The sequence below is a fragment of the Ovis aries genome, chromosome 2 (assembly GCF_016772045.2).
Source record: "Ovis aries strain OAR_USU_Benz2616 breed Rambouillet chromosome 2, ARS-UI_Ramb_v3.0, whole genome shotgun sequence".
Classification (NCBI taxonomy): domain Eukaryota; kingdom Metazoa; phylum Chordata; class Mammalia; order Artiodactyla; family Bovidae; genus Ovis; species Ovis aries.
Genome location: NC_056055.1, coordinates 63,945,879 through 63,961,269, shown reverse-complemented (window position 1 = coordinate 63,961,269; position 15,391 = coordinate 63,945,879). Strand labels below are relative to the sequence as shown.

The following is a 15,391-nucleotide window of genomic DNA, read 5'->3' as shown; positions in this document are numbered from 1 at the left end:
CTTTAATGTAAAATATACTAAAATGCAGAATACCACGTGGCTTCTTGAATTTTTGAGTTATTTGAGGGTGAAATTGTTTCTCAGTTCCTATGAGGCCCTTGTTCTTTCTATGATTAGTGACTAAAATGAACAATAAAGGCTGGGTAGATTTTCAAAATGCCAGAATGGGGTTTGAATATCATGCAACATCTGCCACAGTATTTAACAAATTTTTGGTCATGATGACAAGAGTACAGTTTTCAAAACCTAGTTAGAAAAGTTATTCTCCTGTTTCTCTCTGCCAGTCAAACTTTAGTAACATTGGTAATGTTTAGATCTTATTTAGATTTGGAATATCAATAAAAGTTTAATAAGTAATGTTGAAAAGATAACAAAATTTATAAAAAAAATAAAATGACACACACTATGTAAAACTGAACATATTTAACTAATAAATGAGGAATCTGGTGAGCCATTTATAGCAGTTACCAGTTCAAAGGAAAGTCCAAAGAACAGATTCATTTATAGATCAGGAATATTGAACTGTTTGTGTAAGCGAAGACATAACTGTTTTGTGGGGTTTTTTCCTTTCCTTTCTTTTTTGGCGGTGGAAGTTTGTCTACACTAAGAGTTCACTTGCTTGTCTATGGACAAAAACTATTTTGCATTGCTATCTAGTGATCTACAATTTACAAAGTTACAAGATAGCTCCCATAGAATCAGCATCAGACAACATAGAAGGGTATGGTACAGACATTTCATAGTTCTCCATTAAAGCACAATTTTTTCCCCATAGTAGCTTCTATTTAAAAAGATAGTGATAATTATGAGTAATATTTGTTTTTTTTAAAATAATAATTAACTCTAAATATCAGAAGTTAAAAAGAAAAAGTGAAGGTGAAGTAGGATTGTCTGTCATAAACAGTGAAGGAAGGAACTGAATTCTCCTCCTACTCTTTACTGGAAAGCTTCCAAAGAAGTTATGGACATATGAGGCATTAATAGTCAGTTGGTGAATAAAGTAAAATAATATTATTTCTCTCAATCATGTATTAAATTTACTAGTTATTTATTTCTAATCAAAAAGAATGATCAAGCAAAGTTATTTATTATCAATTTCATCTAAGAAAGAGAATGAAATTTAAGAAAAATAAGTATTTGAAGTTAAGAATGAAAATGATTTTACATAAAATAGATAAGCAACAAGGATTTACTATGTAACACAGGGAGCTGTATTAATATCCTGTAAAAATCTATAATAGGAAATAATCTACAATATATATCTATTATATATATATATAAAACTGAACCACTTGCAATACACCCAAACAAGTAATACAATATTGTAAATCAACTACGCTTCAAGTTTTTTTAAAAAAGTTAACAAAAAAAAAGAATGAGAATGATTTCAATTAGAAAGGTATTTGAATTATGTCAAGGCATAAATTAATTTCTTCAAAATTATTCTAATTTATAGCATTTCCTTGCATTCTTATGGTTTGTTCTAAGATAGAAGTAATATTAGCACATAGTGATTAAACACTCAACACTTATGTATTGAATTGATAATCTACAAACTAGGTCTGAGAGGTCATGGTATGATATTAAACTCCCAAGTCATCTAGTTATACAAGTAAATGAAGGCTGGAATTCTAAGCATTATTAGAATTTGGGGATTGATACTCACATATTTGAGTAGATAAATGACAAGAAATGAGAATGTAGATAAGTGTATTTAAATGGCAGACTATGAAATACATATGGCACGGTGCATTTTATCTTAATATGACAAATTGCTAGATTATGGTTTCAGAGGTGTGACGATGATAATTAAAAAGGAAGAATACATTTGGGATCAGGAAAGCACTTTTCTGAAACTACTCACTGAAGCATTAACTGTTGTGTTTAGGTGAAGAGGAAGAGGAGGAATACAAACTACCCCGAAGAGAGAGCATGAGGCCAAAGAGGAAACGGACCAGAGATGTTATCAATGAAGATGATCCAGAGCCTGAACCAGAGGATGAAGAAACAAGGAAGGCCAGAGAGAAAGAGAGAAGGAGGAGATTAAAGAGAGGAGCGTGAGTTAGTTTTGATCTATAATTGACATTATTTTTCATTCAAAAGTGTCTGATGCTGAAAGATCACTCTTTAGGTACTCCCTAGCCTTAAAATTAGTAATTAAAACTACTTTCAGAAAAACAAGCTTAGTCTGATGCCACCATTTTATTCCACTTAGTTAAATGTATTTTAATATTAAAATATTCTATTAATTTATTCTATTAGTTAAATGCATCGTTAATGAAGTTAAATAAAAAACTTATAAACATCATCCCAAATCACGTATCTTACAGAGCAGGAGTTGAAAAATTATGGTTAATTTCAACCTAAGAGGCAAGAATTGTTCTTATCATTTTAATAAAACTGCAATTAAAAAAAAAAAAAAGCAAAGAGGAATATGGGACAGAGCTGTATGTAGCTCCCAAAGTCTAAAGTATTAACTATCTGTCCCTACAGAGGATTGGATTGTCCTTCCCTTTTTAACATCTCTATGTCTTTCACTTCTAGCAGGCCAATGATTTTCTGATAGCTGCCTTTGTCTAGAATAATATATTAATGCTGTTTAGGGAAAAAAAATCAAGAAAATAATTTTCTGGTCTTTGCTGCCTGGAAAACTGCCGATGGCAGGCAGGTGGAAAAACTGTAAATGTGAAACACATTTACTTATAGAAAACCTAGGCCACTTGGAAAGGATTCAAGAGAATAACTCCTCTGCCACCCCTAGGTGGGGCATGGGAATCACCATGAGGTGATAGGATCTCTCCTCTAAAACAGTCCTAGAACTTTAAATGCTGAGGAACTTTCCAAGATTTCCTCCCAAGATGACACCTTGTGGTATTCAATAACTAGCTATTATTTGTGAATATTTTGTCAATAGAGAAGTTTAGCATTAGTTGACGATGGTTCCTTTTAAAATAAGAGTAACCCCACCCATTTCTTCATTGTATTTTTGTTGACTTAAGGTTTTAAATCTCTCTCTTTCTCTTCTTTCTCCTTCTCTTCCTTTTTCTCCTTCTCCCCAATCTCCTCTTCTTTCTTCTGTCCTTGAATACTAAGACATCACCTGCTTTCTGTTTTACTCTGATATTTTTTATGTCTATCTTCAAGTATTTTTATATTTTGTTCTTTTCAAAAACAAAACACCCTATTCAGTTTCATGTCTTCTTGTGATTGTTATTTCAATTATTAGGTAGTAATATTTCCTACTAGCAAAGCTGATGCTTTCTGACAGTGGTATTTCATTGAGGAAACATCGCCAGTAGATATATGAATGATACAGATTGTGTCAGAATTTGCCTTTTCCTCTCCACCTGTCACTCAGATGGGAGTGTCACCATATGACTCAGATGGGAATTCCTTTGCTTTCTTGGTCTACTCAAGGCCCTCCTGTCAAGGCTCAACCTCTAGAAATAGGACCATGTGAATCAACTGGGTCTTGGCCCCGGTTACCTGGGGCAATCTTGTCCCTGTGACAGGGTCTGTCCTTAGCTGGTCCCACTCTTATTCTGATTCTGAGAAACCAGAAGCACCGGTCTCCCGTCCTCCTCTCTCCTCTGCAGAACCAGTCTTGACTAAAATGAATTTTATCTCCATAGGTTTTGCAAATTATATTATTACTGCCATAACTTTTACAACTATTTTAAATAATATAAATTACTTATGATGATTGACAGTTCTGATCACTATTTCAGGGTCCATATTCTATTGTTCACTTTGAAGATAAGCCCTTCTGTTTTTAAGAAAACGTATTAGCAAATATGTTTTGAGAAAGATTAGTAGGCAAATCATGGCACATTTATTTAGGTTAATTAATTCATGATCTTCTTTTATTTAAATGTTCATGTGAAATACCTTAGGGAATTTTTCTTGCACTGAAAAAACATTTGAAAACAACTAAATCCAAGGTTGTAATGTTAACTGTCTTTGGAGATGGTTAACAAAAGCTGCCTTGTTTGGCATTTTGAAGTATTTCTAATAATATTTTATGCTTTTCTTGACCCAGTTTTAAGTGAATAAGTAATACGTTTATAGAAGTGAGAAATTCAGCACATTATGCCTCCTTTTTCCTAACAACTGTTGTTTAAATAAATCAAAACTAAGATAGAAAGCCATTCTTACACAAATTAGCCCTACATTTTAGAAGCAAAGCATGCCTGTGCTACGCTCTTTTAATATGATTAGCACTTTCTTTGAGTGGTTCCTGGAAAAGCTGTTTCCCTATAATGCAATGTTTAATTATACATTATTATATTTAAATTATGCAAAAAATGTAATATCTTAATTACCTGCATATTTGAATGTAATTTAGCTGAGAACAACTATACATTGTAGCACAGCATGATCTTCCTAGAGCAATTGACAATTAACAACACAGAGATTAAAAATGTACCAGTCTGAGATCATTTAGTGTAGGAATAAATATCTTTCTATAACTTGGAAGACATTGTTATATTTTATTTTAGTGTACTTGTTGGTAATCCTGTCATCCAGAAAAATTCTGTACATAAACATTTATTTAATAAATATTTATTCAGCTCCACTTCTGTCAAAGATAATTTGCTAATTTCTTTGAAAGATATGAATATGAATGTGAAATTGCCTCCATTTTCTACAAATTAATAACATAGTAAGGGAGAGGCCGGAGAAAGAAATTGCACCCCACTGCAGTACTCTTGCCTAGAAAATCCCATGGACGGAGGAGCCTGGTAGGCTGCAGTCCATGGGGTCGCTAAGAGTCAGACTCGACTGAGTGACTTCACTTTCACTTTTCACTTTCATGCATTGAAGAAGGAAATGGCAACCCACTCCAGTGTTCTTGCCTGGAGAATCCCGGGGACAGGGGAGCCTGGTGGGCTGCCGTCTATGGGGTCACACAGAGTTGGACACGACTGAAGTGACTTAGAAAGGGAGAGGCCACTTAGACACAATTATTATGAAATAAGACTGTATAAATGTGCCACAGAAGTAAAAAGTGATTTAGAGTCTTAAAGAAAACTATCTCATAAGGACAATCAGAAAAGGGTATTGAAGACATTTCATATGATTTTTGAAGGAGTTGTAGAATCTGAATATGTTAAACATATAAAGTACTGGGTTTAAGACAGCAGAAAACTAAATAATTAGTATTAGGAACGTAGAGAAATAAGCTTTAATTACATGGTAAATCCAAACATGAAATAGGTCATTCTTTCATTCTGTGTAAGTATTTTGTTATCCTTGTACAGCACCATAGGATTTTATATGTGTGTGTAGGCTTAATCGCTCAATCGTGTCTGACTCAGCAACCATATGGATGGTAGCCTTCCAGGGCTCCTCTGTCCATGGGGATTCTCCAGGCAAGAATATTGGAGTGGGTTGCCATGCCCTCCTCCAGGGGATCTTCCCAAGTCAGGGATCAAACCCAGGTCTCCTGCATTGCAGGAGGATTCTTTACCATCTGAGCTACCAGGGAAGGATTTTATATAATAAACATCAAATGTTTAAAATAGAAACAACTTAATGACATTCAGAGTTGTATCTTAGTATGAGTGTACTTCCATAGTCCATGTAAACCAGGATTACTATTCTAAGAAAAATATCTTAATTGGTTAAAAAAAAAACAACAACCAAACTATCAATGACAGATGTTATTTTACAGGGTTAATTAAATTTCTGTTCCGTAACCATGACCTGATTAAAAATTCTGGTGGTGGTTTAGTTGCTAAGTTGTGTCCAACTCTTTGTGACTCCATGAATCACAGCACGCCAGGCCTCCCTGTCCATCACCAACTTCCGGATTTCACTCAAACTCATGTCCATTGAGTTGGTGATGCCATCCAGCCATCTCATCCTCTGTCGTCCCCTTCTCCTCATGCCCCCAATTCCTCCCAGCATCAGGGTCTTTTCCAATGAGTCAGCTCTTTGCATGAGATGGCCAAAGTATTGGACTTTCAGCTTTAGCATCAGTCCTTCCAATGAACACCCAGGACTGATCTCCTTTAGGATGGACTGGTTGGACCTCCTTGCAGTCCAAGGGACTCTCAAGAGTCTTCTCCAACACCACAGTTCAAAAGCATCAATTCTTCGGCACTCAGCCTTCTTCACAGTCCAACTCTCACATCCATACATGACCACTGGAAAAACCATAGCCTTGACTACACGGACGTTTGTTGGACAAGTAATGTCTCTGCTTTTTAATATGCTATCTAGGTTGGTCATAACTTTCCTTCCAAGGAGAAAGTGTCTTTTAATTTCATGGCTGCAATCACCATCTGCAGTGATTCTGGAGCCCAAAAAGATAAAGTCTGACACTGTTTCCCCATCTGTTTCCCATGAAGTGATGGGACCAGATGCCATGATCTTCATTTTCTGAATGTTGAGCTTTAAGCCAACTTTTTCCCTCTCCTCTTTCACTTTCATCAGGAGGCTTTTAGTTCCTCTTCACTTTCTGCCATAAGGGTGGTGGATCTGCATATCTGAGGTTGTTGATATTTCTCCCAGCATGAACTGATTTAGTAGGTATAAATAATCACTAGGCTAATAATAAATAGGTTACTGGAAAGGTGAAAAGAAAACACTAAGTATCATGGTAATAGCAACTATAGGAAGCAAATAGCACACCATGGGCTGGAGGAACAATGGAAACAGGTTGAAATTAAAACCTAAAAGCATAGAGGAGAGACCCGGGGAGCTGAAACTACTGCAGAGGGGGTGATGCTCAAGCGGTGCTGGTGTCTACAGCACAAGTGATGAAGCTGGTTCTGCAAATGTTGGAAAAACTGGTTAACTAGTCTCACCTACAGCTATGGGAAGGTCCTGCAGCTCTTGGGGTGAAAAAGAATTGCTGAAGAGTAAGCAATGGCACCCCACTCCAGTACTCTTGCCTGGAAAACCCTATGGACAGAGGAGCCTTGTAGGCTACAGTCCATAGGGTTGCTAAGAGTCGGACAGGACTGAACGACTTCACTTTCACTTTTCACTTTCATGTATTGGAGAAGGAAATGGCAACCCACTCCAGTGTTCTTGCCTGGAGAATCCTAGGGATGGGGAAGTCTGGTGGGCTGCCGCCTATGGGGTCCCACAGTCGGGCAGGACTGAAGCGACTTGGCAGCAGCAGCAGCAGCAAGCATCCCACAAGAGGCAAACGGGAAGCCAAAGGAGAAACCAAGTCTCTCCTTAGTATACTCTATTGGCAGCCGATTCTGACAGCAGAATATTGAGCCAACTGACAAACTAGGAATGTGTCCTACAGAGTCACAGCCACAGCATCACAATATTAAGCCTAAAAGGGTAAATTTGAAGTTAAGTGACCATGTTGTTGTTGTTCAGTCACTAAGTTATTTCTGACTCTTTGAGACCCCATGGACTGTGGCACACCAGGCTTCCCTGTCCACTACCAACTCCCAGAGTTTGCTTAAATTCATGTCCGTTGTATCAGTGATGCTATCTAACTATCTCATCCCCTGTCACCCTCTTTTTCTTTTGCCTTCAGTCTTTCCCAGCATCAGGGTGTTTTCCAATGAGTTTGGCTCTTCGTGTCAGGTGGCCAAAGTATTGCAGCCTCAGCTTCAGCATTAGTCCTTCCAGTGGATATTCTGGGTTGATTTCCTTTAGGATTGACTGGTTTGATCTCTTTGCAACAATAACTCGTAACTGAAACAATCTCTTACCCAAAACATTCTTCTCTACAATAGGGCATTACATTCTTCAATTTATAAACCTTGTTGCTCATGTTTAGATTTTGTTTTCTTTGGGTTTTGGACCCTTTGATATTTTTTGCAATTCTGGGAATACAGAAGAGAAAAGATCCATCTCATTTGCTCAGTGAGAAACTAAATTCCTTTGAAGGCCTCTTCAAAGGATTGGCTTCTATCAAGTACACTTTGAGTTCAGTTTTATCAATTGAAGTTTTGAGCTTAATTAACAGATTAATTTACCTTAGAGGAATAGATTCTTTTTATTTTTTCCTATTTCAGTTTTTCTCTTTCTCTTGAGACAGGGCTAACAAATTTTTTAAGGGCACTTCAAAGACACGTTCACCTCTAATTTACCATCCTTGTTGAAAAATAAAGTTTTTTAATGAAATGTAGAATTGAAGGCGGAAGGTATACAGGGGAACAAAGAAGAGAAGAAAATATGTTAATAGCTTTTTATTTCCATGGATTTTCTGAGAATTTGGGACTATGGACATAAAATGGTTCCAGGACTTCAGAAAATAAATAGTATTTTTAAAGTTACAATAATTCCAGAGATCCTGCATCAGCATTCAGCTATAAGCTCTAAAGCTTATGGATCTCAGCATTCACTGTATACAACCAAGTTGTTATGCATTAATCAGCTGAGTATCTGATAGCATACTTTAAGTTTGGAAGTCAAGCAAATCTTAACTTTACTAAAGAAGGTTTTTTTTTTTTTTCTTCTTTTTTTTTCTTAAGGGAAGAAGAAGAAGAAATAGATGCAGAGGAATTGGAAAGATTGAAGGCAGAGTTAGATGAGAAAAGACAAACGATTGCTACTGTCAAATGCAAGCCTTGGAAAATGGAGAAGAAAATTGAAGTTCTCAAGTATGATGACACTTTTCATAATTAGAAACACTTTCCTTGCTATTGATTTCCAAAATTCTCTATTTCCTATACATTATAGATAATACTATATGTAGTCCATCATTTAGATAAATCACTCATTATATATAATGTTCATGGCCATTTAATGTATCATATGTTAACATATCATATATGTACATATACACACTCAGACACATATATATATATATAAAAATATATATATATCACTAGAGAGCCTGGGATAATGATTATAAAAGAAAACAGCCATAATTAAATTCATTTTTTGGAATCTTACAATCTCTGATCACCTTTAATCATTTGCTCCTTGAACTGAGAATTTCCTTAGTTTAATACATTCATTACTATCTCTCTGAAAACGATACTATATTTGAATTTTACAAGTTTGTTGGATTGCACACTCTAGTTTCTCTGCAGGGTTCCAGCCTCAAATGATACATTCATGTGACAGCTCTTATTAAAGCACAGGGAGGATGCTAAGCCAACTGAACAGTAAATGGGATTCCAATTAAGGGTTATGCTAATAGCTATTCCCTGGTAACATGTCAGCAACCTAGTTTCACTCTTATGTTGAGTGTTGATGCACTCAGAGACACATAGATTTATAAACTCCTGATAAAAAAAGTCAAATGATTATCCCTTTCCTGGGACTGCAAGCAGATTTGCCTCCGAGGATCACACTTTATTTCCTTGCCATAGTGGTTGGGGAAGCGGGGCATGAATAAAAAGGACGTGTCTGTGATAACAACCATGTTTGCATCTACAGATGTGATACTGATTGCATTTTCCCCACAGAAGCATTTTTATAAACGGTGGTAAATTTCCAAAGCTATCCCTCCACAAGCCTATTTAACTAATAACATTAAATGCTTAGTGTATATATAATAGTGTTAAAATTAGGGGAAAATGTTTCTGTCTCTGGTGACGAAAAAAGAACTGCAGCAGCTATCAGGGTAATTCACTACTAATCTTGGCTCTGCAAGAGGTTGTGCATTATTTAAGGAAATAGCTTAAACTTCTAGGACCTCAGTCACCCTGTATCCAAAATAAAACAAGATATTCAAGCTTTATCCTATGATGTGGGAACCTAGGTATCATTTCTAACAGTATTGTTTTGTGGAATAAAGTTTTCTAAGTTCCAAAGAGCGGTCTTCCCAGAAAACTTCTGGAACACCACACAACTGTAGGCTGGGAACTCCCTATGTTTGTGCATGTACACCAGTCATAAATGAGGTCAAAGACAAGTAGCATTCCTGGTTCAATGAAGCTATTAATGTATATGCGTGTGCATGTCCGTGTGTGCGTACATGTGTGTCTGTTAAAATAGTTTCCATTCAATGAAGAGATAGTGATGCTAAATAATAGGCTTAAAAAATATCCTTACTTAGCAAAATAGAAGTTTGGCAACCTTATGTTGGTTCCCAAAATATGTCTTAAAATATTGCTGACCATGAAATCCCCAAACCCGAAACCACAGGTAACTGTATGTGGAAAGTTGTAAAATTATATAGTAATAATATTTTGAACTTTCAAAGCATGATGTGAAATTGAGTAAAAATGCCAGGAAATATATCCTCCCTTTCCATCTGCCTGGAGGTGTAGAAATAGCCCTTGCTGTTCCTTGTCTGCAAGAAGGGATGGGCGTCAGGCTTGAGTTTGAATCTCAGATCTTCCATTTAAAAGCTATGTAAATTTGAATGAACTGTGTAGTCCTCAGATTTCATATGAAATTTTACTATTTTACAGGGTTACTGGACTCATAAAGTGGGTTATTTCATATGAAACACTAATCAGGGTGCCAGAATATTGCACAAAGCTGGGAAATACAACTTGTAATTATCATTTTATCTCAGGACAGACTCAGTGTTGCCTGATTCCCTGCAGTATAACAGGAGAGATGGGGAGGGTATAGGGCTTATCAGGACTGGGTGGGAGCAGACTTAGCCATAGGCAACCCCAGGAGCCTTGGGGGATGCTGGCACGTCGGTATAGCAGTCTGGACAATCTGGCAGGATGGACAACTGATTTTGATGCTCCAAGAAAGAAAAGAGGGTATCTTTACAGTTCAGCAGAATCTATGGTCAGCCACTTCTAGATTTTTCAAAACGTACCCACAAGGTCATCTTGTAGCAGATTCCAGATCCTGGGGCCTTAGGCTGGAATCCTGGGATTTAGCCATTTTTAGACACAGGGAGAGATAAAGATTAGGATGGAATGAAGGGAAACACAGGTCCTATTGCTAGAGCAGAGGTCAAAAATGGGGAGTCTGCAGCTGAATCTAGATTATAAATGGTTTTTATTTGGCCCACATGCTTTTTGTTTCTTTTTGATTATTATTTTTTAAATTATGATTAAATATATGTACCATAAAATTTAACATTTTAATCATTTAATAAAGATAATAATTTTTTTCTTTGATCTTAAATTTAAAAAATAGAAGATTTCACATTTTAAAATTCAGATATTCATCTTCTCTTGGACAAGAAGAAAGTGTGGTCCACATTCCTACATGAAAATAATAACTAGGACTAAGCAATTTCTGTCCCCTGCTAATAGGGCATTCACTCTTCAGTATGCACAGTTCCCAAACAATCCACATCACTTATTCATGCTCCTTGGCTGGACCTTATAAGCTTTCATTTGTTGCCTCCTACACCGTGCATCTGGGGAGCAAGTTAGGCGTGCTACTGAGACAGTGATTCAGAAAGTTGGGGTGAAAGCCAGCTTGCAGAATGGAAGCACAGATTTAGGCCCAGAGAAGAAACAACTGTGGCTTCTAACCTGTCAGCAATGCCCACTGTCTTGTGATGATTCTCCAGAGCTAGAAATGGCTCCTGCTTTGTGGCTTTGCAGTATTCTGCACAGCTGGTACCATTGGCCACGATCAGCCTGATTCTTTTGGGTTCAGCCTCTGTGATAAAATTGTTGGTACTACAGTGCCTGACCTATTTCCCTTTGCAGGTTTCTGAATGCTGTATTGTATTCTCCCCCAAGGGTCCCAGTTACATACTGGAATCAATACTTCATAGTATTTACATGCAGGTCAAGTTGTCCCTGGGGCTTCCCTGATGGCTCAGAGGTAAAAAATCTGTTTGAGGTGCAGGAGACATGGATGCATTCCCTGGGTTGGGAAGATCCTTTGGAGAAGGAAATGGCAACCCACTCCAGTATTCTTGCCTGGGAAATCTCTTTGAGTCACAAACAGCTGGACATGACTTAGTGACTAAACAACAACAATAAAGATTTCCCTACCCCAGTGTTATTAAAACATGGGAGCCGGCATCTTTCCTGCTACCATTTATTCCTTTCGGAGACTTCAAACTCTGACAGAGTATGTCAGTGGATTATGTTATTCCCAGAAGTAGCCTCCAGTCATCACTTCTGGCTAAGTTGATGGAATCCAAGACACTAGGCTCAATATAACTGGAACAGATATTTTCCTCATGGGTTTGGATCTGTATCTGGGTTCCAAGTCTTCCCATCTGGCTCTGGACTCTGAAAAAACTTGTGAAACTTCTAAAACAGATTTTTACAGAGGGTCAGCGTTTTAAGATGTGTTTTAGAGTAAAGCCTCAGGAATGGAGGCTTATGGTTCTGAGGATATATATTGTGGGAGACCCAGGTATAGTTCTCATAAGCCATAATTCATCTTGGGACTCTCAAAAATTTTTGGACATGGTCTTGTCCATCTCCAAACCTCATGGTTATCATTGTCAATAACTAATGATTTCTAAATCAAAGAGCTGGAATTCAGATTTTGAATTCAGATTGTGGAGCACACTGACTTTTTTAATCAAAAACTTTAAAATTTTGTTATTATAATTACGGGGACATTGAAAGCTTTGAACATAGAGATGACATGTTCAAAGTGGTATTTCAAAAGAAACTTAAAATGCAAAGTTATTCCTATTATACAGATGAGAAGACTTTACAGAGGTAAGGTAGCCTCACACAGCTAATAACTATTAAGGTGAACATGCAAATCCAGTTTTCTTCATCTGCAAAACCTCATAATTTTCCTACTGTCATACTACTTCTCATTAGAACCATGTTTTCCAGCAAAATAAACAGTCTTCCCTAGACACTCTGGTGGACTTTCTCACTTTGCTTCAGTCTCCTCTCCATTTGTCTGCAGCCTATAGTTCTTCCAACTGAGTTCTATCCCCTCCATGAATTATTGTCTCCTCGTGGTCTTTTCTCTGCCAAATCCTATAGAAAGAGAACTCATATAGTCTCTCTATTATTCATTTGGCTCTGTTCTTGTACCGCATTATATCGCATTTTAAAATTGTATATAAATCTCTTTTCCTTTAGAATAGATTTTGAACTCCTAAGAATATGACAGGGGTCTGACAGCTCTTTATTTCTTCAGGATCTAGCCTTTTGCTCTGTACATCATAAGTGTTCAATTACTGTTTCCTGAGTATCACTCTTCATGGTGATTTCTTTTGTTGTTGGACACTCATTCCCAAACCAAGAGAATCATTAACATGACTGAGACTTGTTAAAGGCCTAGATAAGTGTGTGAGTAAAAGGCAGGAATGTGCTGAAACTTTGATTCATAGTGTTTGCCAATTTCCATGGTGTAAATATTCCCATTATGATTAATTTCCAGCTACTAACAGTTTAAGAACCAGCTCACAAAAGTCCTGAAAATTTAACAGTCAGTGGCTGAGTCAGCTGCAGCACCTCAATGGCGGGGGGTAGGGGTGGGGGTGGAATCAAGTGATGCCCTATGATTAAGCTTATATTAGAGAGATCTTAATCTGGAGCAGTTAAGAGCAGAAGCTAAAGAATAGAACCTATTTATTATGATATAACATATTTCCTTTATTTAAATTCTAATCAACAATGAAATGCTTAATTTAGGACTACCTGTGAGGAAAAAAAAAACAAAAACATTATTCTATAATTTCTGGACTCTAAAGTTCAAAGTGCTATTAACCGATAACAAAAAACAAAAAGTTCCCTGTACAACACCAAAGTTGCAAGTTATGCTTTATTTGGGGACTTTACCAAGTACTATAGCCTGGGAGACAGCCTCTCAGATAGGTCTGAGGAACTACTTCAAAGAGTTTATGGAGCAGCCAGCACATATAGGAGTTTTTGTTGAAAACAAACAAAAAATGTGGTCAAACATGAGAAGATGACTGCTAATCACAGAAAAACAGACATCTCACTTTAATGATTTTAGTGCTTTTTTATGTATGGGAAGATGCAGGAGTCCAGGCTCACTGAAATTATTCCTTAGATATGCATCTTAACTATCTAGGGTCAGTATTCAGTTTTTCTCCACCTGAAGTTCCCTCAGGGTGCAAAGTCAGGAGATGGCTGCAGTGACTGATGGCTTGATCGCAAGTTAGGAGGTGGCTGCAGTGACTGATGGCTTGATCGCAGGCAGCATTCTTTGCTTACTAAAGTGACAGCAGTTTGTTTGTTTGCTTGTTTTTTGGCCACAGTGCATTAGTAACCTCTTATCCTAGTTATTTTATCTTATCACCATGCTCAATTTCTTTTTTAAACATGTCTAGAGATTTTCAGTCTGTCTTTCTTCTTTCCTCCTATTCTGTTCTTTTCAAAATTCATTGTAAAGAGGAAAAGTTTTTATTCAAGAGTATTCAGTTCATGATTGATTTCAGAAATCATTTACCTTAGAGCTCACCTGCCACAATTGTCTGTCTCATCATTTTCATGGTCTTAGAAGGAATCTTTCCATCTTAAATAAGAACAGTGTCCCCAACAAGTCTTTCTGTCTTGGGATTTAGACTGTTAACATTTGCTGTTTTATTGTGAGTCCTTAGAAAATTACTGTGGTTGTTTTAATAATGCTTTTCTAATAATATTTTGGAATTCTCCCTTGAAGGATATTGAAAGGAACCAAATGAGAAAGTGACTTTTTTTGCTTGGGACTTGTATGTTCTGGAAACTTTTTCAATTGTTAAAGTAGTTCTGAATTATTTCAGAGAAACATACTTTTGTCTACCAAGAATTCTCTTTCTTTATTTGTTTCATGACTCATTGCATTTTTTTAATCCATATTGTACCATTTTACCATGGTTTCCTGGAGATGTGTTCTTCATCTTGGTTTGGCAAGCTTTTCAGGTGGCACATGGACCTGTATACACGCTCCTGTATCTTTTTGGAGATCTGTGAAGGAATTTATGACTATTCTATCTCAAAATCCTGAGCATGTAGGCTAGTTAAATCAGCCTGAAATTCTGCCCATATGGCTGTGGAAGGGTATTAGTCACTGAAAAAATGGGTTAAAAATGCTAATATTCAAGGATGTGTACCAAGATTCTTGGCAACCTTATTTGCTACCTTCCATGAACATCTGCTTATCCAGAATTCAAATAATCCTAGAGTTCAAAGAAACAGGGGTTTTTTAAATGGCACTCTATAAGATAATAATTATAATAAAAATAAATGTTAGCAACAAAGAAGTTCCAAAGTTTTCTTTTAGATAGGTGACATATTGTTATTTTCATCTTCTTCTTAATTACATTCATTGTACACTACTTTCTCATGGTATTATCAGTCAGTGTACTGTATATGGTAAGACACACTGAGTTAGTTTTTCCAGCTTACCAAAGTAACATAGCCTCCCCAAATTTTTGATAAATAGCAGTTTACCTAACTTGCACTCCTTAGAATTTTAGCGTCAGTGATAGCTAATTTTCACAACTTGTTCTTAGGCTATCGATAAATACATGATCTTTGGAAACTGATTAAAAGGAGAAATTCCTTGACTATGATTTAAAAGTATTTAGGAATGCTATTAAATATATTTGATG

At 36.6% G+C, this 15,391-nt stretch overlaps 1 protein-coding gene across 9 annotated transcripts in view; it reads left to right on the top strand.

Moving 5' to 3' along the window:
- The window catches only part of TMC1 (transmembrane channel like 1), a 288,903-nt gene that overhangs the window by 183,809 nt on the left and 89,703 nt on the right, over positions 1–15,391 (top strand). For all 9 annotated transcript variants that reach the window (XM_060409365.1, XM_060409363.1, XM_060409364.1 and 6 more), the window contains 2 exons: positions 1,889–2,057; positions 8,451–8,579. In XM_060409365.1, coding sequence (XP_060265348.1) covers positions 1,889–2,057; positions 8,451–8,579 — 298 coding nt within the window. The remainder of the gene's footprint in view (positions 1–1,888; positions 2,058–8,450; positions 8,580–15,391) is intronic.